The sequence below is a fragment of the Notolepis coatsorum genome (genome assembly GCF_963971535.1).
Source record: "Notolepis coatsorum genome assembly, chromosome: 20".
Classification (NCBI taxonomy): domain Eukaryota; kingdom Metazoa; phylum Chordata; class Actinopteri; order Aulopiformes; family Paralepididae; genus Notolepis; species Notolepis coatsorum.
In genome coordinates this window covers 10,743,590-10,769,089 of record NC_140184.1, presented here as the reverse complement: position 1 = coordinate 10,769,089, position 25,500 = coordinate 10,743,590, and the positions used below count along the sequence as shown (strand labels likewise).

At 42.3% G+C, this 25,500-nt stretch overlaps 1 protein-coding gene across 1 annotated transcript; it reads left to right on the top strand.

The window, feature by feature from the left end:
• Positions 1–306: 306 nt before the first annotated feature.
• On the top strand, positions 307–25,031 carry ctsd (cathepsin D). Its single transcript, XM_084337357.1, has 9 exons — positions 307–492; positions 1,537–1,693; positions 7,245–7,368; positions 7,627–7,745; positions 11,196–11,395; positions 14,795–14,917; positions 17,247–17,391; positions 18,268–18,366; positions 24,240–25,031. Exons 1-9 carry the CDS (start codon positions 431–433, stop codon positions 24,399–24,401), a joined length of 1,191 nt encoding a protein of 396 aa, XP_084193483.1. The 5' UTR covers positions 307–430; the 3' UTR covers positions 24,402–25,031.
• Positions 25,032–25,500: the final 469 nt, after the last annotated feature.

The following is a 25,500-nucleotide window of genomic DNA, read 5'->3' as shown; positions in this document are numbered from 1 at the left end:
GGGGACCCTGATGTAAAAAAGACGACAGTCTTTCTCTGGTCTGCATCCCCTTAACAATTGTATGTATTGAGCTGTACTGTACTGTACCCATTCTGCAATCTGTTAATAAAGTTATCAATCAATCAATCAATTCGACGCGGAAATGGGCAAAGACACAGCTCGTCACGCGATTGGGCGCACATGTCAGTGGCCAATCAGAGAGCATCTCCGCAAAATGCGGCTACGGAAAAGAATAACGCGCCTGGGACGTGACAGACTACTGGTCACATGATGTCCCGAGGAGGAGCGCTTACGACAACAAGTCAGGTGACAGAAGAAGTCTGTTGTTGTTTATAACCACAAGTCGTACTGCCCAGTCATTGTGTTTTGGGTAGGTAGGTAAGTGAGGCACAAGTGACCTGATCTGTTTATTCACTGTTTCGCCTGTGAGATGAAGATGTTCTACCTGTTTCTCTTCGCGGCGCTAGCCTTGACGAACGACGCGATTGTCCGGTGAGTAGAGTTGTAATAATAACTAGCAGGTTCATTTAGTAAAGCTGGGTGACGAGGCTAGCTAGCCGTTAGCGCTTTGGTTGGTCTAACGGTACACTGTTATTATGATGCATGATGTGCGTTAACGTTAATAAAGGTGGTTGTTGTTGCATGACAGACAGTGAGACGATCACAGTTATTGTTGCCATTGATTGTGTAGTGTTGGTTTTGCGGGTAAGGTAATCATGTATTTAGCAAACTCGTTTAGTACCATATGGACAATGGCTACAAAAACGCGGCGTTAGCTAACGTTGTATCACAAACAGTACTGTATTTGCAAATCTGGTATGTCATAAATGTATAGATGTAGCAGTACTGTCTATAGACCACTACACTTCCGCGTTACATTGAAATCGGGGAGGAGATTGCGGGGGGGGGGGGGGGGGGGGGGCAAATTAATAAATGTGGACGAGAGCCTTGACATTCAAGTGATTGCTGATACGGCTGTGGGGGTGCTAGAGACATGATCGAATAGACTTGTATGCGCCTGACTCTCCTGAACACGGCGCGAGACATTCCTAATCGATCAGAACTAAATTTGCAGCGAAAAATACCGTTTTTAAGCATCGATTCCCCATGCACATGCGCAGATTGGCCACAGAGTGTGACGCAACGCACATCCACACTGGAATGTTCCATTAGAGGGGCATTAGAGGGGGTGTTGTGTTGTGAGAATGATAAGATAGAATTAAATATACAGTAAAAGGAATACAGTACAAATATATGCAGAAGTCTACAGTAAGTGTAATATTGCACAGTGTTGTGCATTTATAATCAGTAGCTTAGGCTACATAGTAGGCTAATGACCGCCTATTCTAGTCTAGCAGGTGCTGGTATAGACATTACTAGTCGACACCTTCTGGAGAGTCTACTTCAGACGTAGACCTAGTGCACACACTCCCTTATACCAGTGTTGCCGTTAGTGGTGTCATATTGGTCTTGTGAACCGACTGCCCCAATTACCCCAAAGCAAGTCAACCTTTCTCTTTTTGTTCTCCCCACCAGAATACCATTAAAGAAATTCCGTTCCATTAGACGTCAATTGACAGACTCGGGGAGCACAATAGAGGAACTCCAAGCCAACAAGCACTCCAACAAGTACAACCTCGGCTTTCCCTCCAGTAATGGACCCACTCCAGAAACCTTAAAGAACTTCCTTGACGTAAGTGCTGCCTCCGCTCCACTTAACTAACCAGCGACCTGTGGACCCTTAAGTCTTCCCTTTCCTTAATGCACTGTTTAGACGTTAAAAGCCAAACAAAGGGACAGCCACTACAAAGGCTCTCTTGTGTGGGCACTGGCTTGGCCTTTACCTGCAAATCCTCCCCGCTGAATGGAAAAAGGGCATCCCAGGAACCCACTGTGCATGCACACCTAGCCTAACAAACCCACCACACACACACACCTTTTAGAATGGAGGATTCATTCTGACATCAACTTTTGGAGATTGGGTATTAAGACTCAAGCATTAAGACGGAAGAGGAACCTTTGCCATTATGACCGCTGACTCAGAGCACAAGCGCCTGATCTACAGTAAGCTACTTAGTCAGCGAACACATTGTCTCACACTGTCACATGAGGTTAAGCTGTGTTTGTTTTGTCCCCATTCTCCTTAATACCTCATACTGTAACCTTTTTATTAAAGCCATTGTTAATGATGTCATTTGGCCTGTAAAGGTTGTAATCTAGAAGAACTGAGTGTAAATGTCAAACTGAGTTTTTCTATTTTACTGGTGAGTCAAGGTTTTCGCATGTTTGACTGGTGAATAACCAAGGTTTCATACCCACAGGCAGTAGTGATAATCAGTTTTGCAGTATTTGTGGTATTTGACAGGAAATGTGTTTGGCCTATATGTAGGTCAAGGCCAGCACTAAAAGTCACAGCAAGGCTCAGATTTACAAATTACATTCTGTTGAGAGATCAATTGCTTATTAAAAAAAAAAAAAAACTGAAAAGTAGTGGTGGCTTGGCAAAGGATGCCACCATATACTGTAGTATACTATTTGTGCAGAGTGCTATAGAAGAAAATGTTTACACCTCATTCGCCTTATAAGGAGCTGGCGTGTCTGTATGCAAATGTCTATCTAGCTCAGTGGTCACCAACCTTTTTAAGCCCAAGATCACTTTTTTTTTGGTGAAGGCAAGATCTACCTATTGAAGCGTTGAGAGAAAAAGACAGCCAAGATTGTACTAAATTACTTTTATTTGCCTGTATTCTAATTACATGCAATGCTTTGGTCTAGAACTGTAATATGTACTTTCTCAGTCAGTGCTAAGTGCAGTCATCTTATGCAGCATCACTTTTCACATCAAACCAAAAGTAGAACTGTAATGTGGACTTTCTCATATTATTAACATTGACAAACATATTTACAATTAGCATTTTATAAAGTAGAACTGTAATGTGTACTTTCTCAGTCAGTGCTAAGTGCAGTCAGTGCTAAGTGCAGCATCACTTTTCACATCAAAACAAAAGTAGAACTGTAATGTGGACTCTCAGGGAAAGATCTAAAAAAAATAATATATATATATATATATATATATTTTTTTTTCAGGGAAAGATCTACAGGGAAAGTCTCAAAGATCGACCAGTCGATCGCGATCGACGGGTTGGTGACCACTGATCTAGCTACTACCTGGGGAGACAGAGAAATGACAGGCAAAGGAATATAGTGAGAATGATTGGTTATGATCATTAAATTATATATTATATATATAACATTCGACTGGGAATTGAATTTGGGTCACCCGCTTTACCAGTCGGATGTGGTAACCACTACACCACGCAGCCTTTTTCTTTTGAAGACAAAAAAATCATAAACAAATTAAAAATAAAACTTTCCTGGGATACATATTTGTAAAATAGTTCACATAAACACAACAACTCTGCTTAACTTATACAATCTTGTTCTAACTAATATCCGCCTGGCGAATTTCTCGCTCAAGTTGAAATATTTCAAAGCTGCGTCTGTTTGCCTCTGTTCACGTCTTTCAATTGACTTTGTCTGCATTCGTGCCAACTCTAAATTTAGTTTTGCCTTGTATTTCAGAATCAGAATCAGAAAAGTCTTTATTGCCAAGTAGCCTAAGGGGGCTTTCTCATTAGGAACGGGTGCTCCGCTCCGTCTCGCTCCGTCCTGAGTGCGAACTCCCCCTCCCCCCCTGGTTTGTGTACACACTGCAGTCTGGTTCGCTCCGGTTTTTGTTTACGGTTTGCGCTTTGAGCGTGTAAGCTGCCGTAGGCGATGATGTCACACTCGAATGTCGACACAGGAAGTTGAACACGCGGTGATAGAAACTGGATGCCCGATATAAAGAAAACGAATAACCAATAAATATGAAGTTATATTTGAACCTCTGTTGTCAAGCCTTGTCAATATAACCCACCCCCTTTCCTCACGAATGAAACTGGTGTCGTGGAGTCTGCTTTGAGCGTTTCCTGGGTTAGCGGCTAACGCTAGTTAGCTTAGCCTATTTATGGGATAACTTAGCAGCTAACGTTAGCCCATTGCTCGCGTCAATTATATTGCATGTCACTGGTCTATAGAAATAAATGCATTCGAACAAGAAACCAATGTTTAGCAATAGCAAAAGAAATTGCCAGGCCTAATGCGAGCCAGGGATGTCTTGTGCTTGTAACGTGGCTTCATGTTTTCATCCACTGAGCCGTGAGGCTCAACATGCTTGTTTGGTTGAGGTCTGAACTCGCCAAATTGCCCATAAATATCGTTTTTGTAGGTATTGTCCAGTTGTTGCTGCCCAAAATTCAAGCAAGCATGACCGTAAGCTTGCACACCACGCCCTCCGCTCCCTCGTGGGGGACACTGGCGCGCACCCGAAACCACCTATTCCAGTGGTCCAGGTTTGGAGCGAATCAGCGTCCCCGGTGACGGGGGGAGCGTTCTCATCAGGGACGATCACACCCTATTTTGGTGCGATCGTGCTCTGATTCGACCCCGAATGGCTAGTGTGAAAGCCCCCTAAGCTTACACATACAAGGAACTTGTCTTGGTCATTTGGTGCATCAACATTAACTCATTCAGCGCCAGCGTGTACCCGCCTCTCTGCTGTCAATGGGCCAGCTTACCCCGAAAATCTGATTGCTAGAAAAAGCCTTGTTTATGACCGGTAAGTAAAGTAAGCCACTGTGATTGGTACATAAATATGGTTCACGTTCGGTAAAATAGACATAGGGGGTCCTTACCTTAGCCAGAAGGTAATCCAAAAAGAATAATTCCAATGATCCCATCGGCAATCGTGATTACTCGTTTATATGTAATTACATGTGTTTACGGGACACTATAGGTTTTAAGGCGAGCAGATCTGCTAGCGGTTGCTTTGGAAGAGCTCCTCCCCCCCCCAGAGCGAGTCTCGATAGTCCGGTGCATTCATTGACTCTCCTGTTGCCTTTCTATCAAGAGTTCAAAAGATAGGTGATACTGCCACCTGCTGATATTCGATCGCCATTGCAATTCAAACATATACAAACGAGCCAGGGACGGCTAGAATGATCCGGATGATGATTTAGAAACGGGAATCGGAGGAAAAATATCAAAGGATCAAAACCCGACTTTTCTCGGGTTTGGCGCTCAACCGCTGGCGAGATAACCAGACTTTTTTCGTGATTGCCGCAGAATGAGTTAACAGACAATTAAAGTAGAATAGAAAATAAATGGAATTTATAAACTAAATGTACACTTCCTCATTAACGAGATCAAGATAGCTCACGGTACGTCCACACATGGCCTAGGAGATTATACAGATGTTATGTAGCTGGCGGATGTCATTATTTCAAATCATCAAACAAGACAGGAAGGGCTGACTCAAAATGATTGGCTCAAGAAGCCCTCGTTATTTAAGTGGAAGTCTTGCAGTATTTGGCAATAAGTAGCTCGACACATGATGCAGACGGTCCCGTGAAGAGAAAGCTGATTCCGCTCCTCGTGACGTGCTGAGTAAGCATGTATAAAATGGACATAGGCCTGGCTGACTTCTCAGTGTGACTCAGTAAATATTTGGACCTATTTCATACTTCTATTTCGCTAACGCAAGCGCCGTCGATAATGAAACGGAGCAAAAGCACATGATTGACGAGGCATAGTCTGGCTGTAATCTGAGACTTGTCTGGTGGTTACTCGCTGTGTACACAATGTAGCCTTGTCCTCGAGGCCTTATGTCACTGTAGGGATGTTTTTGTCCTGACGGGCTTAAACGTGTCCCGATAGGCCTAAACAGGCCCCCGATAACGGTAATAACACGATACATGATATCTGCCGTAATCAATATATTTCAAGAAATCTCATCTACGATACGTCACGGTATGTGTGAATGAAGAAGAAAACATACCCATAAAAAGGCAAAAAGCAGGAATTATGTATTTATTCACAGAATTGTCATGAAAGCTTATCGGATTCTTTAGTGTGCATCACAAAACTGGCCAGTTGTACATGAAACAATGTCTTTAACACACTGACCACAACTTGATAATTATTAACTGTTAATTATGTCCCCAACGGAAAACTTTGTTACCATCTGCAATAAGAATACACAGTATATACATCATCTGTTGTATCTAATAAGATAAAATGTTCACCTCATTCCAATCAAACATTATTATTATAATTTTTCAAAATATGGATATCGATATAATATCGGCATGCAAAATCTTGCGATATATTGCTGTATTGTTTTTTGTTTTTTTTCACCCTGTGGGATGCTGTAGTTGGGCATCATTGTTTAAGCTTATGAGGAATTGTACAGAGCCTATAACGTTGTGATGTCTGTGGTATAGGCTCAGTACTACGGGGAGATCAGTCTTGGTACAGTACCCCCCCATCTCTCCACCGTTGTGTTTAATATTGTGATGTCTGTGGTCTATAGGCTCAGTACTACGGGGAGATCGGTCTTGGCACCCCCCCCCCCCCCCCCCCCCCCCCCCATCTCTCCACCGTTGTGTTTAACACTTTGATTGCCAGCGTGGCGTGCACTATTTATCGTTGGATGCCACCACCCACTTCAATGATAGCGCTCTAAACGCATAATCTCTGTCTTAAATTGTGGCTATGTGTCTAATCTGCCCGTCGTTTATCAATGACTTATTTGCAGTCAACGTTGTCGAGACGGATTGTTTTTTAATCGGTTCATTTCCGTTTTATAGCATTTTGAAAAGCCCTAGTTTTTCAGGAAAATAGAAAGATTCCGTGATAATCGCCCTTTACTGGAATATTCTGGCATACACAAAAAACGTTGTAATTTTTCGGCCTATTTATGAATCGTTTTCAAATAAACGCTAGATTATCGATAGTATATGTGTACTTATGCACGCTAGAGAAGTGATCTGAAAAATATATTCCCATTTCCTGATCAGCGCGCACACACAGACACACACACACACACATAGGGCACACGTGGATATATAGGTCAAAATAGATCCGATTACCCCAAGACTGGTCAAATAAATTGCTTACCTCAGATCAGATGTTCTCCAAAAAGAGTATTCCAATTCCTGCTCGCCATTCCAAATATCGATCGCATTTATTGATTCAGCGTTGGGTACTGTAAATACATAATGAATGAATTCAAATAGCGAATAAAAAAAAATACGACAAACAAACGCTATATGTCGTTGGTGGCACTCAACTGGCGGCATGAACTAACGACAAATCGCGTCCCTGGCACTCAAAGTGTTAATGTTGTGATGTCTGTGGTCTAGGCTCAGTACTACGGGGAGATCGGTCTTGGCACCCCCCCCCAGCTCTTCACCGTGGTGTTTGACACCGGCTCCTCCAACCTGTGGGTGCCCTCCGTCCACTGCTCCTTAACAGACATCGCCTGCTGTAAGTCCCAGCAAATCTACACACTTTCACACACTTCGCTGCATACAATTCATCAAGATTCTATGTTTTCTGTGATTTTATATTTTTATATTCTTATAACAAAGGAGATTAATGGAATGTATTACAAAAAATATATATATGTATAATAATATATATACATTTCCCTGTCCTAGAAAGAAACCAAATAGCACATATTATTAGGCTTTTAATTCATTATTTTAATTGCATAATATTTTTTTCTATTTTAAATGTTTGCAGTGCTTCACCACAAGTACAATGGTGGCAAGTCCAGCACTTACGTGAAAAATGGGACCGCCTTTGCCATCCAGTACGGATCTGGCAGTTTGTCTGGCTACCTCAGTCAAGACACATGCACGGTGAACTAGAAAACTCTTCTCACCACACACACATTTTATATGTCGTATTTGGCCTGAATACAGTGTTTGACTAGAGAGACTAGAGATTGAGAGGTGTCGCATGAAAGAAATGTAAACTTTAGAGCAGGGGTTCTCGAACATTTTTATACCACAACCCCATTTTATTTAGGATTTATATCTTTTTGTATTGCGTAATTTCAATGTGGAATTAAGGAATATCAAAATAAAAGCACACGTTGTTGAACTTGATCATGCATATTTATTAGAAAATGTAATTACAGCACTATGTTATCAATACACATTTATAAAACGAGGCATATTTAGTCAAAATATGTTGCCAGAACATAAAAAAAGAAAATTATAATAATATTGAGTATTATAATTTTTTTATTTGGATTTTTTTCTACTTGCCAATGCGCCAAGTCACCTACCCACGACCCCACTTTGGGTCACGACTCGTAGTTTGAGAACCGCTGCTTTAGAGCAATATTTGGCCCCTTCCCTAGTAAGTTAGTATGACATGTTTGGTATCTACGGATTCCTCACAATCTCTAGTATCATGATGGCTTCATGCCGTATCACTTGAGCCTGATACGGCCAAGTACCAATAAGATGGTAAAATGAATGTCTGATGATCCACTGGTGCATCATTAGGTTTCAGAAGGTTAGTAGTAGTAAACTTACATTTTTATTCAGTTTGATCACTCATCACAATGACTGACACACATGGCACAAACAAACAACATAACAATGTGACATGTGGGATTTTCTGCCTTATTTATAAGTTTGAATTTCATGCCTCCCAATTTGTAGTGTTGTTAACTTTTCTTTTTTTTTATATTCAACAAATGTTTCTCATTTTTACCCAAATGTCTCCTCTTGTTCCCTCAACATATGTGTAAAACATTCCATGTCGTATATTTCCTCCACTACATAACCACTGCTCCTTTGTAGGCAGGTCCACCTTATACCAGGCTCTTGTTATGGTTTTCTTGCTGGCTGCTAGCAATGTCTTCACCAGGTATCAGCCCCTCCTTGTATGTTTTCCTCTGTCAGATCTCCCAGGTATAACACCAGACCCATCTTAGGCACTTCATAACCCAGTATCCCCTTTAATATTTCACCAGCTCCTTCCTAAAACTCCTTTTGGCACTTCCAAAATATCTGTGTGTGATCCACCCCCACCCACTGGTATTTCTAACATTTAACCATCTCAAAGTTAAAAATAGAACCACAGCTTATATTTCCATTAGACTCTGCCATCACCACCATCATGAAACTTTAATTACAACTCTCAGCACTCACTTTGAGATGGTTAAATGTTCATTCATTGTATTTATTTGCATTCTCCACCCACCTTGGTTTTATTCAATGTGTTACTGGTCCCATTCTCGTCAGATATAATTATTTTCTAGATTTGACGTAAATAATTAATAAATAAAGTGTCTTTGACAAAAAGGGGGAGGGGTCATCTTTAACACATTGGGTGCCGTTCACGTAGATCTACGTTTCTGTGGCCCAACGGTTGAGTGCCGGAAACGTAGATCTACGTTTTTTCCCACAGTATTTATTTTATTCGCTATTGCCATTCATAATTTATTGAGGCACCTTGTGCATACTGTTCTGAGTGTGTCTGAGATTGCAGACGGTCAATACCGCCCCCTAACGCTTTGTGGCAGCTATTGCACACGATGTGATTTGTTTTCTGTGCCGAGCTGAGCCGTGCGGGCAGGGTTTAAATACTCCGGCGAGCCAAGCGGTCACCATCATACATCAACGAGGCTGCCCCCACCCCTCGTTCATATGAAATGCCAAATAACGTGGCACGGACTCCCGCGCCCAGTACTTCAAATGGCGATCAGATAATTGGATTATTCTTTTTGCATTACATCAGAGACAAGGTAAGAACACTATATATCCAAGCTTGCGTTGATCTGATATTTCTTTCTCTAAACCACATAACATGGGTGCATGAGGAAGGATAATAACGATAATCTAGCGTTGATTTCAGGAAGATTCGATAATCAGGCGAAATATTACAACGTGATAAGTGGATCCCACTAAAACGCTATTTTCGCATCTTTTTCCTGGGATTACTCCGAAGCACCCAAACTATATTCATATTCAAACGGTATAAAACGGAAAAAATAATCAGTTTTTTGCACGTTGACTGGAAGCAACTCACTGACAATCGACGGTGTTATTAGATCCATAGCTATAATATAAAATATAGGTTTAGCTCTACAAACAAGGTGAGCGTTTACATGGGGTTAATGGGCGGCAAAGCCAGATGCACTTCCCGGAAGGGGCGTGGCACCAATGTGTTAATCACGGTCAACTTATCACGGCCAATTGACCTCAAGACTAGGGGAGGTCAATTGGGCTCAAGACTAGGGGAGACAGAGCTTTCTCCACCGCAGCACCTAGATTGTGGAACAACCTCCCCCTCAGCGTACGGACCGCCCAGACCGTGCAGGCTTTTAAATCACTTTTAAAAACCTACCTGTTCTCCCTGGCCTTCCCCCCCCACTTAATCACCACTAGACCCCTGGCCCTTCTATCCTCTTTGTTTTACTGTGTCCTACCTGTTTTTATAACTTTCATTGCTTTACTATGTTTTTAATCTTATATCTTGCATCATATTATTTTGTTTTTATTACTTTCATTGCTTTATTATGTTTTTAATCTTATATCTTGCATCACATTATTTTGTTTTTATTAACCTGCCTGTGAAGCACTTTGGTGCCAGCTGCCGCTGCCTGGAAATGTGCTATATAAAAAAAAATTTACTTGACTTGACTTGACCTCAAACCCCACCCTCTTTTCTCGATCCAATAATCACAACAAAGTTGGTCTGAGGGAAGCAACAGTTGTGATTGGAGGATCACAAAAAGAGGAAAGGGTTTGAGACGAGTCAGTACGGTATGTTATTTGAATCCACTGATACACCACAGTATGTATCTCCGCCTGACCTCGCTCCAGTGTCAAGCCAGAGATGTAACCATACACTGAACACTGATCTCTCCACACACAAGCACACATGAACACACACATACACACACACAACATTCTGCACTCGCTCACACACAAACGCACCATAGGTCACTTTAAACACACAAGAAAAGGACACTTTAAAGGAATTGAAAAAAGGACACTTTAAGAAAAGAACTTGTTGTGATTATTGCATAGTATAGCTAGTAACAGCAAGTATAGCATAGGGAAAAACTGTATATTGTATAGTAGTGTACATAGGACCCAGTGCCTTGAAGTGATTTATTAACATTTGTATACATACATATTTTATCATGTCTATTCTACTTATTTTTATTACTATTGTATTCTTGCACAATCGTAGCAGCATCGCCAACCACATTTCACTGTATGACCTGGTATGTATGTGATAAATAAACTCTTGAATCTTGAATCTATTATCTCCCTTTCCTCTTCCAGATCGGAGACCTAGCGATCGACAAGCAGGTGTTCGGAGAAGCCATCAAGCAGCCTGGAGTTGCCTTCATCGCGGCCAAGTTCGACGGCATCCTGGGCATGGCCTACCCACGCATCTCTGTGGACGGGGTGGCGCCAGTGTTCGACAACATCATGAGCCAGAAGAAAGTGGACCAGAACATCTTCTCCTTCTACCTCAACCGGTAGGGGCCAAGCGAGAGTGGAGGCGTGCCAGTTGGGGGCCAGAGGGCCTTGAGCCGGCGCGTGTCACCGTGGTGACGTGTTCCTTTGCACTGATGATCAGTGGTCGTGTCTAAGGCTGAGACGATATGTCATTTGGAAGAATGGATAAATCGGGACAAAATTATCAATAAATATCGATTTTCATGTTAAAAAAAAAAAAAAAAAGTTTAAAATACTTTTTTCTTAAAAAAGAAAAAAAACGATTAGTTAACGTGTGTGTGTGTGTCATGTGCACTCACTGTCGTTTTTGCGATGACGTAGTTGGCCCACCACTTTATTTGTATTAATAAATAAAAAAATACACATGCAAAAAAATCGATAAGTGACGGGCGGCACTTATCGATTTCACGCAGTTATCGATAAGTGGTCTCAGCCTTAGTCATGATGATGTCACCGTTTTCTCATGTCCTACTGAACATGTTTTGGTTGATGAAAACTTTTTTCTGTTTAACCTGTTCGCTCTCTCTACGTCAGACTCGGTGTGCGCGCGCATCCCCCGGAGCAGAAAGGAACGTAATCCTGGTCAGAACAACGGCGGGGCAGACTACAATATATATTTGCATTTGTTAGCCATGCTATCGATCTAAACAATCAATCCATGCTAAAAGCTAGATATGTAAAAGGTGAAAGACTCACACTCGCAGCCATGCTGATTTGGCAAAATGACAGCCAGCCGTTTTCGTTTTGAAACTACTTTTAGTCGGGGGAGTGCCATGGTTTATCCATAGAGCCCTGTTGTATTATTTTAGCGCAGCAGTTTGTGCAGGTCCGAGGTAACTTAGTCACGTGACTCAGTTGGTATTGCTGAGCGGCTCGAACACGGTATGTTTGTAAACCGCGAACAGGTCTATAGGATTTATGTTTCACATATAAACATTATGCATCCCAAGAATAGTCGACCTTGAACGAGCAGATGACTAGGAGATTTCCTATGGTTATGTATCCATTTAATTTGGTCTGAAGGTTTTAACCGCGGTGTGACAAATGTCACTAATAGTTTGGCAGTTCAATTGCCCGTAGAATATTTATTTGGCCTTTGAGACACTGAGGTTAAAAAAGGTTCACTCCACCAAAAAAACAATGCTGATTTTATTTTGCACATAATCTCACAAACATCACATCCAACAGCTCTCGACACAGTTTCACATATTCATGTGCAGTAGTTTCACAGTAATTAGGAGTAAAGTTTGACAACGGCCACCAGTGATGTCATTGGGAAAATGTAATCCTTGTGTCGTGTTAATTACAGCTCAATGAAAGGATAAGGTAGCAGTCCCTATAAGACGAGGTATTGCTATTTTATATTCTTACTCCTGGAGGTATTGTTGTCTTTCCCATCTACATAATTTCATTGTGCTGTAAATAACACAGCACATGGATTACGTTTCACTGGTGGCCGTATTCAAACTAATTTACTCTCAATACCTGTCAAACTAAATTAATGCAGGGTTTGCACTAGGTCCTTGAAGTGCTTAAAGTGTTGATTTCCTTAAACAGCCCATTTTTAACAAGGTGCTTAAAAAGTCCTTGAAATTCAAATCAACCATTCGCATTGAAAGTTTAGTTCATCCATGATAACATTTTTGTTTTTAAATTAAAAGTGTAACTAAATGGAAATTGGTTTTAAGCCATAAATATTGGATCAGATTTCTTTTCTATAAAAACTGCATTTAAAAGTGAATTGTATCCTTTTAAATGCCCTTTTAAAATGAAAAATAGTGCTTAGGAAAGTACTTGAATTTCATTTAGCAATGTCTGTGGGAACCCTGTGAATGTGTGCAAAACTGTTTTTAGATGTGTGTGAGAGATTATATGGTGGAAGTGCCCCTTTTTAACCTCTTGTCTCAAAGTTAAATATTCTACTGACAATTGAACTGCCAAACTATTAGTGACATCTGTCACACCGTGGTTAAAACCTTCAGACCAAATTAAAAGGATACATAACTATAGGAAATCTCCTAGTCGTCTGCTCGTTCAAGGTCGACTGTTTTTGGGAAGCGTAGTATTTAAATGTGAAACATAATTCTATTATAACAGGGGGAAAAAAACGATGTCTTTTGCGACCAAAAGACAGGATGTTGAAATAAACCCCCCCCCCCCGAAACCAAACGCTTATCTCTTCAGCACTGCGGTAAGAATTCACAGCTATCATCTTTAGAAATCTGCTTGCGTGCGGTCCTATCGAACCGTTCAAGCGGTAGTCTGGAATCAAAATCAACTGAGCTCTATGGCTGGATAGGAAACTTATTCTAGAAAACAAGTTTATTGAAATGCCTAAAAAAACATCATGGTGCATAATGGTAATATGTATTTCAGACCTTTCTTGTTTTAAATTACATCTGAATTCCATGGCCTCTATAGGGAGGTGTAGTCTGACGTCACTTTAGTTTCCTGCGCGGTCCACCCGTATAGGGATTTATCATTGGGAAAATGTATTAATAATAATAATAATGCAGGACCTGTTGCAGAGGTCTTTATTCGGCATAAAACACTCAATGTTTTAGCGGTACACACAGCGGTTAGTTTTTTTTAGCACACACACCGGAACACGCATGCATTGTCTCTTTAGAATCGCCGATGCGATTCGTCTCTGCGATTAACCCATCCCGTCGTCCTTCCCCCCCCAAGGGCAGCCGGGAGCAGACAGGCATCAACGTGAGCCGCGCCAGGGGACCAATCCAAGTGCTCCTGTCCGTCTTCGTCAAGGACGCCACAGCGTTAGCGATCTGTTGTTGTGCATGTGGTTTATCTTATCGGGGGGGAATCCTTGCGAGCACGGGGAGAACATGCAAACTCCACACAGAAAGGCCTGGGAGATACCCCACCTGGTACCTGGCATCATGGAAACCTGGTCCCCAAGCGGGAATCGAACCCTGGACCTTCTTGCTGTGAGGCGACAGTGTTAACCACTACACCACAGTGCCGTATTATCGGTTATTGTAATAATTCTGCCTTGTGAACATTGGCAAGCTTTCCATTTTGCACAAAATGAGTTCCCTTCTATCACTAACATTATTGTTTAAGCATTTTTGCTTGAAATCAAATTATACGTAATTATTTTACGATTAATTGCGAATTGTTCCATGTTGAGCTATAGATTGTGGATGAATACACACAGAAAGGTACACCGTGCCGATGTCCATGCTTTATTGGTTGTAAACGAGACGATTTAGAAATGGGTCCATTGGAAATGCATTGCAATTTCAAGCGAGGTGGACCGCGCCGGAAACAACAATGACGTAACCCACTACACCTCCCTATTGCTTCCATGGACCAGTTGTGATGAGCGCTTTCCCTTAACCCTTTCACTGCCACACTACAGAAGGTTAACCCTTTACTATCACACTACCGACGGTTAGGAACCCCGACACGGAGCCTGGCGGTGAGCTGCTGCTGGGAGGAACTGACCCCAAGTACTACACCGGAGACTTCCACTACGTCAACATCAGCCGCCCCGCCTACTGGCAGATCAGCATGGATGGGTGAGAGCAGCACCGAACCCTCGCATTCTCAATCACACGGGTTTACCAGGAATTATTCAGATGACCTCAAGTCACACAGTGAGCAGCACTTGAGCCTCACGTTCCAGTTTACCGGTATTATTCAAATTGAATAACTAAATCATAATAAGTTGTGAACAGCCGGCATGATTTCTCCTATACTGGTTAGATGGAGAGAGTTATGTAAGGGATAATGTATAGCTACGAGGTCATTGTCGCAAAATAATTGACAGACACGGAGTTTAAAATACCGAGGCGCCGCGCTGAGGTGTTTTAAACGTCAGTGAAGGTCAATTATTTTGCGACAATGATCGAGTATAGCTTATTATCCCGCTTATTACATGGCTAACTTACTAACAATATACCTAATTCATTTGACATCGACAAGACGAGATCAAATGCAGACGCAGTTCTGTTCTGGGCCAGAACAGAACTGTCGGTGCAGCCAGCAGGTGTGTCTGATTGGCTGCACTGATGCAGTGTGTCAGTGGCCTTGATTGTGAACAGCTGCGCACAGCGGTCATTATTGTTCGGCAGAGGTCCGTTATCGAGTAATAACGGACCTCTGACGAGCGCTATTGACCAATCACAAGCAAGCATTTCCCGCGAATGTGAAAACGCCATGTAATAAGGTGATTTATACACTGGGAGACATTTGTATAACGATGTAACCTTGGGGCGACAGTGGTTCAGGAGGTAGAGCAAATGGGTGAATGCGAGGAACAAAAATTGTAAAGCGCTTTGGATAAAAGAGTTATATAAATGCACCATTTACCGTGATTTATACTCGCCGTGGGAGACGTTTGTAATGATGTAGTGGTCAAACCGTGGTCAAACGGACACCTCGACATTCTTGTATTGACTATATGGCAATTTCTTGTTGCCCAGATACATTCTCTCTTGTATATTTTGCCCTGGTTCTCTCATTTGTTCACCTTTTTCAAGCCTTGTTTTATTTGTCACATATTGTCAAGTATTTGTGTACATTATAGTGTAATGTTTAGTTCTGTATGACCCTCCTGAGATTGTGCGTCATACAACAAAAGAGTAAAGGCCTGGCCAAACACTATACAAACAAAACTCAAATGTATATAATGCAACAAAATCGAAATGCTAAATGAGGTAGAAAAGGTAGTGCGAATTTGTACGAATAAATAGATAAAAATAAATACGGTGTAGTGTTTAAATTTTTTTTAAAGTGAGTGTGTAAGGTGAATGTTTAAAGTGAGTGTGTGCATGTGGACGTTGTGTGCAGTGAATTATGTATTTATTTATACATCTTTTAGCAAAGCCTTGCTTCACACAGTCACACCCGTTTACGTCTAGGAGTTGCCCCAGTTCAGCCACTTGTCGTAGGTCTAATCTCGCAGAGACACACATCTGGCTCTTGCCTAGACTGTTAACAAGGAGTGCCGGCACCGAGTAGCATCATCACGAGTAAACATGAGAAAAGTGTAGTTTGGGTGGAGTAGAACAGAGAGGAGCTTTTCAGGTGGTCGTGTGGAGCATTTGATCCTACTGTATGTAGTCCTTTCTTACTTGTTTTTTATTATTATGTTTAAATAAATTAAACTTCTAACTAAACTTCATTGTTTCCAATGACATTTGAAATCGGAGCTAATCGGATTTCTGCCTTTGGCTCCCACCCTTTTTTTTTGACAGTCATTTCCTCAGACCTCTTGGCGAGATGTTGTCGGAGAGATTACTTGTACCCCCCGTTGACAAAGACGGTGTAATGCTCTTATTGTACATAACATTACATTTAGCTGACTCTTTTATCCAAAGCGACTTACAAGTTATGTACAACAGGTCAGCAGGAAGGGTACAACTCTTTCAGCCGGGTAACAATGTTCGTCAAACATTGTTGCACTTGGGTGCTCCAGTCTTGAGTGCATAGTAGTAGTATAGGCTACTTTAGCATAGTCGGTAGTAATATAGGCAAGGTAGATTACTTAGTAGCAAAGTGCATATTAGTAAAAGACAGTACGAAGGTTAGTAGTCTTCATTTCAGATATTGATTGAAGAAGTGTGTTTTTAGTAAACGGTGAAAGATTTGTCGGGTTTCACCTGTCCTGACTGTGGTGGGACGTTCATTCCGCCATTGCAGAGCGTAGGGGTCTTGAGGGTGTGTAGTTAGAAGATGCAGAGCGTAGGGGTCTTGAGGGTGTGTAGTTAGAAGATGCAGAGCGTAGGGGTCTTGAGGGTGCGTAGTTAGAAGATGCAGAGCGTTGGGGTCTTGAGGGTGAGTAGTTAGAGACCAACTGTACATCAAACCGATATTCTTCCTGACCCGTGTGTCTTTTGTTAACAGGATGGCAGTGGGCACCTCGCTGGGTCTGTGCAAGGGTGGGTGTGAGGTCATCATTGACACCGGTACATCTCTCATCACTGGTCCCGCAGCGGAGGTCAAGGCTCTGCAGAAGGCCATCGGAGCCACTCCCCTCATCCAGGGAGAGGTGAGATGTTGACCTCACTTCACTAGAGTAAACCACCTCCCTCATCCAGGGAGAGGTGAGATGTTGACCTCACTTCACTAGAGTAAACCACCTCCCTCATCCAGGGAGAGGTGAGATGTTGACCTCACTTCACTAGAGTAAACCACCTCCCTCATCCAGGGAGAGGTGAGATGTTGACCTCACTTCACTAGAGTAAACCACCTCCCTCATCCAGGGAGAGGTGAGATGTTGACCTCACTTCACTAGAGTAAACCACCTCCCTCATCCAGGGAGAGGTGAGATGTTGACCTCACTTCACTAGAGTAAACCACCTCCCTCATCCAGGGAGAGGTGAGATGTTGACCTCACTTCACTAGAGTAAACCACCTCCCTCATCCAGGGAGAGGGGAGATGTTGACCTCACTTCACTAGAGTAAACCACCTCCCTCATCCAGGGAGAGGTGAGATGTTGACCTCACTTCACTAGAGTAAACCACCTCCCTCATCCAGGGAGAGGTGAGATGTTGACCTCACTTCACTAGAGTAAACCACCTCCCTCATCCAGGGAGAGGTGAGACAAATACTTGGAACGAGCAGCTAGTTTTCTGATGGGAGTCTACCAGTGTTGCTGCACCATGTGGAATGGGAACTGTGCAGACTCGACCACCAGATGACGTACCCATTCCGTATGTGTGGTTTGAGGCTACAGTTATTCCATGTTAATAGTGTGTGTGTGTGTGGTTGAGTATAATCGTCTGCTTTCCAAATTACATTGTGAATCTTAGGGCATCTTTAAACTCTTTGTATGCAGACGTGTTTGTCTCTGGCTAAAACGCCGGACATTGTGTTTGTGTTGTAGTACGTCTGGCTAAACGCCGGCCACTGTTTGTGTTGTAGTACATGGTGAAGTGTGAGCTGATCCCATCCCTGCCCGTCATCACCTTCATCCTGGGCGGACAGGCCTACGCTCTGACAGGAGACCAGTACGTCCTCAAGGTGAGTCCTTCTGGATGTATCCTGAACACCCAGCAGGGGGCGTCAGAGAGTCAGCCCACACAATAACAACACTGTGACCGTTGGCGCCATAAAAAAAGGACACAAGTGTAGCTTTGTTTGGTTTGGCAGGGCCGAGAGCAGGGATAAGACCTGTCTCAAACCCTGCCCCTTTTCTTGATCCTCCAATCACAGCTGTCGCTTACCTCTGACTTCCTCGTACAAACTTTGTTTGTACGAGGAAGTCAGAGGTAAGCGACAGCTGTGATTGGAGGATCAAGAAAAGAGGGCAGGGTTTTGAGACAGGTCCATTGACCTATCTCAAGCTCTTTTCTTGATCCTCCAACTGTTGCTTACAAGGAAAGCTTGATAGTTGTGATCAGAGGATCATTTACATTTAGTCATTTAGCGGACGTTTTTATCCAAATTGTGTACAAGTGAGCAGGAGGGGTACACCTCTGGCGGTTAAAGGGGAACTCCACCTTTTTTGGAAATTAGCTTATTTAACATCTTCCCTGGAGTTAGACAAGAAGATACATACCTTTTTTGTCTCTGTGCGTGCATTTTAGCTTTGGGAATAGATGCTCCGTTAGCATAGCTTAGCTTCATCACTGGAAGTGAGGCAGGACAGTAGCCTTACAGTGCCTTACAGTGTATTGCAAGGTCTGACATTGACCAAACTTGATATGCATGACCTTGGTGGGCTCTAGGTCAACTCCTGAAAAGGGGGTCAATGTCAGACTTTGCAATCAAAAGTTAGGGGGCTAATAACCCTTGCCATAATTTCAGTGCGCCCCTAACTTTTGATTGCAAAGTCTGACATTGACCCCCTTTTCAGGAGTTGACCTAGAGCCCACCAAGGTCATGCATATCAAGTTTGGTCAATGTCAGACCTTGCAATACACTGTAAGGCACTGTAAGGCTACAGCCCTGCCTCACTTCCAGTGATGAAGCTAAGCTATGCTAACGGAGCATCTATTCCAAAAGCTAAAATGCACGCACAGAGACAAAAAAGGTATGCATCTTCTTGTCTAACTCCAGGGAAGATGTTAAATAAGCTAATTTCCAAAAAAGGTGGGAGTTCCCCTTTAAGGGTAAGTGGGAATGTTCCCACTACACGAGTCTATGGTATTATCAGTAGTATAATAGGTAGTAATATAGGCATAGTAATAAAAGGGTTCGCACACGGTCCTTGAAGTGCTTAAAGTGCTTGATTTGACAAAAAAACATTCAAGGCCTGGAATTTCTTAAACAGCCAATTTTTTAACAAGGTGCTTAAAAAGTCCTTGAAATTCAAATCAACCATTCGCATTGAAAGTTTTGTTCATCCAAATAGTTCCGAATCAAGAAATACATTTTTTTTTAATATAAAGTGTAGCTAATTGTCAGAAATTGGTTTTAAGTCATAAATATTGGATGCAAAAAAACCAGCATTTTAAAAGTTAATTGTATCCGTTTTAAAATAAAAAATAGTGCTTAGAAAAGTATTTGAAAGTCCTTGAATTTCATTTTGCAATGTCTGTGGGAACCCTGTAATAAAGACAATGTAGTAATAGTACACACTAGTAAAAGACAGTAATAGTCTACAATGAAAAACTGGACAGGTTTCATGTGTCCCGACTGTGGTGGGAAGTTGGTTCCACCCGTGTGGAGCGAGGACAGAGAATAGCCTGCTTCGTCTCAATGACCCCCCCCCCCCCCCCCCCTCCCCCCAGGAGCCCATAGAGGAGTGGGTCTGAGGCGGCCGGAAGATGCAGAGCGTAGGGATCTTGAGGGTGTTTAATTACTGACCATTGACTGCTAGGTAGGAGGGAGCCCATTCCCCTTGTTGCACGGAACGCCAGGTCACGAACCTTGAAGTGGATTCATGCGACCATGGGAAGCGTAGGTTGGAGATCTGGCAGGCTGCTGCGTTCTGTACGAGTTAAACCAGCAGCTAGCGGTGCATTGCAATAGATTGATAAGTGGTGATGTCACCAGTGAGGCGTGTCTTTTTGCACTTCCTCTCTGCCGCTCTCAGGCTCTTTCTTCTCAAAACTGCATCCGTCATCCATGGTCTGCGTGGGGTTACAGCTGGCAGGCTTCTTGGCGAGGGGACAGACTAGAGCTTGTCGATGGAGGTCGAGAGAGAGGGCTGAGAGGAGGGTGGAGGTTGCCCAAAGTCTCACTCAAGGGTAGGGCTGGAGGGGGACCAGGAGTATAGGTTGTGTCTGAATGAGACCGTTGGAGTGGGTGGTTTAGCATAAGAGTTGGTGAAAAGGATAATGATAAAGGATAATACGGTTAATAAGTAAGAATCTACTTAGCTGTCTGTAGGGTGATCTCTCAGGTTAATAAGTACAGATCAACTTAGCTGTCTGTCTGTCTGTAGGGTGATCTCTCAGGTTAATGAGTAAGGATCTACTTAGCTGTCTGTCTGTAGGGTGATCTCTCAAGTTAATGAGTAAGGATCTACTTAGCTGTCTGTAGGGTGATCTCTCAGGTTAATAAGTACAGATAAACTTAGCTGTCTGTCTGTAGAGTGATCTCTCAGGTTAATGAGTAAGGATCTACTTAGCTGTATGTAGGGGGATCTCTCAGGTTAATAAGTACAGATCAACTTAGCTGTCTGTCTGTCTGTAGGCCAGGGTGATCTCTCAGGTTAATGAGTAAGGATCTACTTAGCTGTCTGTCTGTAGGGTGATCTCTCAAGTTAATGAGTAAGGATCTACTTAGCTGTCTGTAGGGTGATCTCTCAGGTTAATAAGTACAGATAAACTTAGCTGTCTGTCTGTCTGTAGGCCAGGGTGATCTCTCAGGTTAATGAGTAAGGATCTACTTAGCTGTCTGTCTGTAGGGTGATCTCTCAAGTTAATGAGTAAGGATCTACTTAGCTGTCTGTAGGGTGATCTCTCAGGTTAATAAGTACAGATAAACTTAGCTGTCTGTCTGTCTGTAGGCCAGGGTGATCTCTCAGGTTAATGAGTAAGGATCTACTTAGCTGTCTGTCTGTAGGGTGATCTCTCAAGTTAATGAGTAAGGATCTACTTAGCTGTCTGTAGGGTGATCTCTCAGGTTAATAAGTACAGATAAACTTAGCTGTCTGTAGGGTGATCTCTCAGGTTAATGAGTAAGGATCTACTTAGCTGTCTGTAGGGGGATCTCTCAGGTTAATAAGTACAGATCAACTTAGCTACTGTACCTGTCTGTTGGGTGATCTCTCAGGTTAATAAGTACAGATCAACTTCGCTGTCTGTCTGTAGGGTGATCTCTCAGGTTAATGAGTAGGGATCTACTTAGCTGTCTGTAGGGTTTCAAGTTTCTTTAATAGTTGTCATACAGAAGTACAGAATACTTTTATACAAAATGCTTCTTTCTGTTACGCTCCAGAGACTGTGCTAGACAAAAGATAAGTATGACATAAAATAAAATAGTATAGCATGTAAAAATAGAAGTCACGTACGTAGACACAGTGTTCAGTATATACATTGTACAATGTTCGATGCAGAATAGAAGTAACTGAGTTACCATACAATATACTATGCAATATACTAATATACAATACTATATAGTGCAAAGCAGTAATGGGATGAGGTACAATTTAGGTACAATTTACAGTAAGGTGTACTGTGGTATGGGTTGTAGTGCAAATCCTTTACCAATAAATATAAAGTGTGTTTAGGTGTTGTAAAGTGTGGAGAGTGGGTGCTGCAGTGTGTTGTTTATCAACCTGATCTCAGGTTAATAAGTACAGATCAACTTAGCTGTCTGTAGGGTGATCTCTCAGGTTAAGTTGTCCTCCCTCTGAGAATTCATTTGATGCTGAGGAGACGTCTAATGCAGCATCACTTACAGGTGCAGCTCAATAAATTAGAATATTGTGGAAAAGTTAATTTATTTCAGTGATTAAATTCAAAAAGCGAAACTCTCAGATTATAGATTCATTACACACAAAGTGAAATATTTCAAGCCTTTATTTGTTTTTGATGAGTATGGCTTACAGCTCATGAAACCCCCAAAAATTCAGTATCTCAGAATTTTTTTTATATTACATAAAACCAATCCAAAAAAAATAATTTTATTTAAATCTAAAGTACTTAACCCTTTTCTCGCCAATGACGTGTTACGACGTCATTCTCCGCCATGCGTAATCTGCCAATGACGTCGTACAGCGTTTTTGAGATCAATATTTCTAATTTCTATCATGGCAATCATATTTCACCCACGGAGACTTGACGGGTGCTGTAGATCTCCTCTCAACTCTCCAACGGTTCAAGACCGCCACCTGGTGGCCGATCGGCGAGTTGCCAAAACCGGAAGTGAGCGGCCGGAAGTGGTGCTCACCCATATTTCGTCCGGCCACTCGCTATCGCTCGCGGGACTCCATCTCGACACACTGGACATGGATCCGTTGCCATAACTCGATAAACAACATGATTGGACGTATATTAGTATTATACAACCTGGAACTGGACCAACTAGATCGACATCCCATAATAACGATCTTTTTGCTCCAGTAGCATCCCCCATCGCTACGAGGAAGCTGCGGTGAGTTTCAGCGTGTTTGATTATTATTATCCATACAAACTGCTCTGATCTATATATCACCCATACTACATAAATGATTTAACGTCGGCCACGGACTTATAAACCCCCCCCCCACTCCGGGCACCAGCAGATGATAAGTCATAACGTCTAGGACCACGTACAGTTGACATTTTTTATCTGGCGTCAATCGGTATCAAACTACATTTGATGATGTATGTATTTATGGCAATAACTCACGTTCTATGGAATGCTGCAGAAAACGATAAAAACATATTTATACTTTAGACCGTATTTTAGTATGAATGTGTGAATGAAAAAGTAGAACATTGCTACATCCTAAACGATAGATACTTGATGTTGAATGGGCCATAGTAATGTCAATTTAGCAATACAATTTCAAAAGTTATAGCCCTGCAAAGAAGGGGAACATCTCCATAGACTTACAGTACTGGCAGAGAAGGGATTAAGATGAGAATAATCTCCGGCAGATAAAGGTTTAATAATAATAATAATTATAATAATTCATTTATTTTGTATAGCGCTTTAAAGACCCAAAGTCGCTAACAATAGGCAAAAAAAAGAAACAAAGAAAAACAAAGAAACAGAACCACAGAGAAACGGAGGACAATAAGAATACACAGGAAACATAAAACCATGAGTAACGGATAACAAATACGGGAGTGAGTAGGGGAGACAGTCGGGAGGAGAGTAAGGGAAAACCAAGGGGGGTGGGGGGGGGGGCAGGAGAGGAGAGAACTTAATTGGGGCTCCTTTTGCACAAGTTACTGCATCAATGTGGCGAATTAAATGGACTTTTCCACGATATTCTAATTTATTGAGCTGCACCTGTATATCCCCAGCTCTAATGACTAATGTCAGACACACAGTTAACTGCTGGAATTCGGGGGAGGGGCTGAAAGACGGGAATCGAGGCCTCAATCAAGAAAAAAGAGCCGGGTTTGAGATCAAAGAAATGTATGTTGTTTGTTTGTTTCAATCCAATATCACCCTTGCCATGTGTAGATTTCTTTAAATAAAAATGTCAGATTGTAAAATATGATCAGATGTTTCAGACTTAATGTAAAAGATCGGGGGTCGACAGTGGCTCAGGAGGTAGAGCAGTCGTCTGGTAATCGGAGGTTCCCAGTTTGATTCCCGCTCCTCCCGGCCAGCATGTCGAAGTGTCCTTGAGCAAGACACTTTACCCTAACTGCTCCTGATGAGCAGGTCGGCACCTTGCATGGTTGCCTCCGCCGTCGATGTGTGAATGTTTGAGTGAGGAACAAATGCAGTCCATTTACCATTAATAGATGATTAGATGAAGTAATCTCTCCTTCTCCCCTGTTCAGATGAGCCAGGCTGGTCAGACCATCTGCCTGAGTGGTTTCATGGGTCTGGACATCCCTGCTCCCGCCGGCCCGCTGTGGATCCTGGGAGACGTGTTCATTGGCCAGTATTATACCGTCTTTGATCGTGAAAACGATAGGGTGGGCTTTGCCAAATCCAAGTGAGCACTAGGGCTTGGGTATCGCCGCTGATTTCCCCCGAATCGAATTCCGATTCACAAGGTCCCGATTTGTTTTTTCGATATCGGATTTGGTTAGAGATATTTCCGTTACAATATCAATTTTGCTTGGATATGAAAGAAATTCTCACTCTAACCCTTTTTATATATTTTTTTCAAAGATGGATCTGGGATTTTATGAATCCATATCGGATTATTCAAATGAAGATCGATTCAAAGCGGGGAAATAGATTATTTTTTAAACCCAGCTTTACTAAGCACAATCGGCGTAAGAACAATAGTTTCAAACACAACTCTGCGGCTTCTGTTGCTTTGGAATCCTGTTCAGCAATAGATTTGTGTCGAGTCGAAATGCACTGATCTGAATTGTTATTTGCTGAATGTGTGAAACAGTTCATCAGGGATCAACGATCGATTGTATCGGTTAAGCCCTTTTTTGAGTTTTAACATAATTTGAGTGATCCTTTTTTTCCTTTTTTCTTTTTTAAATCAGGGACCTGTGTTTTAAGCAACAGAACACTTTTAATTTGCATTTCAGGAGGCAATTACACCTCTTCTACTGACTTTAATATGTTTCTTCCAGTGATCGGCCTGAAATAAAGACTTAAAACACAAATGTCTCCCTTTGCTCTGTGTTCTGCTGCTGTGTTAACGGATAACTGGATGAGACATGGTAATTGGAAGGTTCCTGGTCCGATTCCCGGGCAGAGTGTCGAAGTGTCCTTGAGCAAGACACTTGACCCCTAATTGCACCCGACGAGTAGGTTGGCACCTTGCATGGTCGCCTCTGCCGTCTGTGTGAGTGAACGGGTAAAATGTGAGGAACAAATTGTAAAGCGCTTTGGATAAAAGTGCTATATAAATGCACCATTTACGGTAGGTGAGAAAAATGATCTGATGGAGAGGTAGACGAACGTCTGTAGTGTATCAAACTTGAGCAGAATAAAATTATGCTCAGCATTGCTCATAACACAACTATGATTATTACTAAGAGGCTGGTGAATCTGGAAATCGAGGTTTGTGGCCTAACAAACATTTAGCAAAGGTTCTGCATCGCTAGGGCTAGATCTCACTTGACACGGTTC

Coding starts and splice junctions, on each gene's coding strand:
- ctsd (XM_084337357.1), top strand. CDS start 431: ATGAAGATGTTCTACCTGTTTCTCTTCGCGGCGCTAGCCTTGACGAAC. Junction 1,694..7,244: donor CCTTAAAGAACTTCCTTGAC/GTAAGTGCTGCC, acceptor TCTGTGGTCTAG/GCTCAGTACTACGGGGAGAT. Junction 11,396..14,794: donor TTCTCCTTCTACCTCAACCG/GTAGGGGCCAAG, acceptor ACCGACGGTTAG/GAACCCCGACACGGAGCCTG.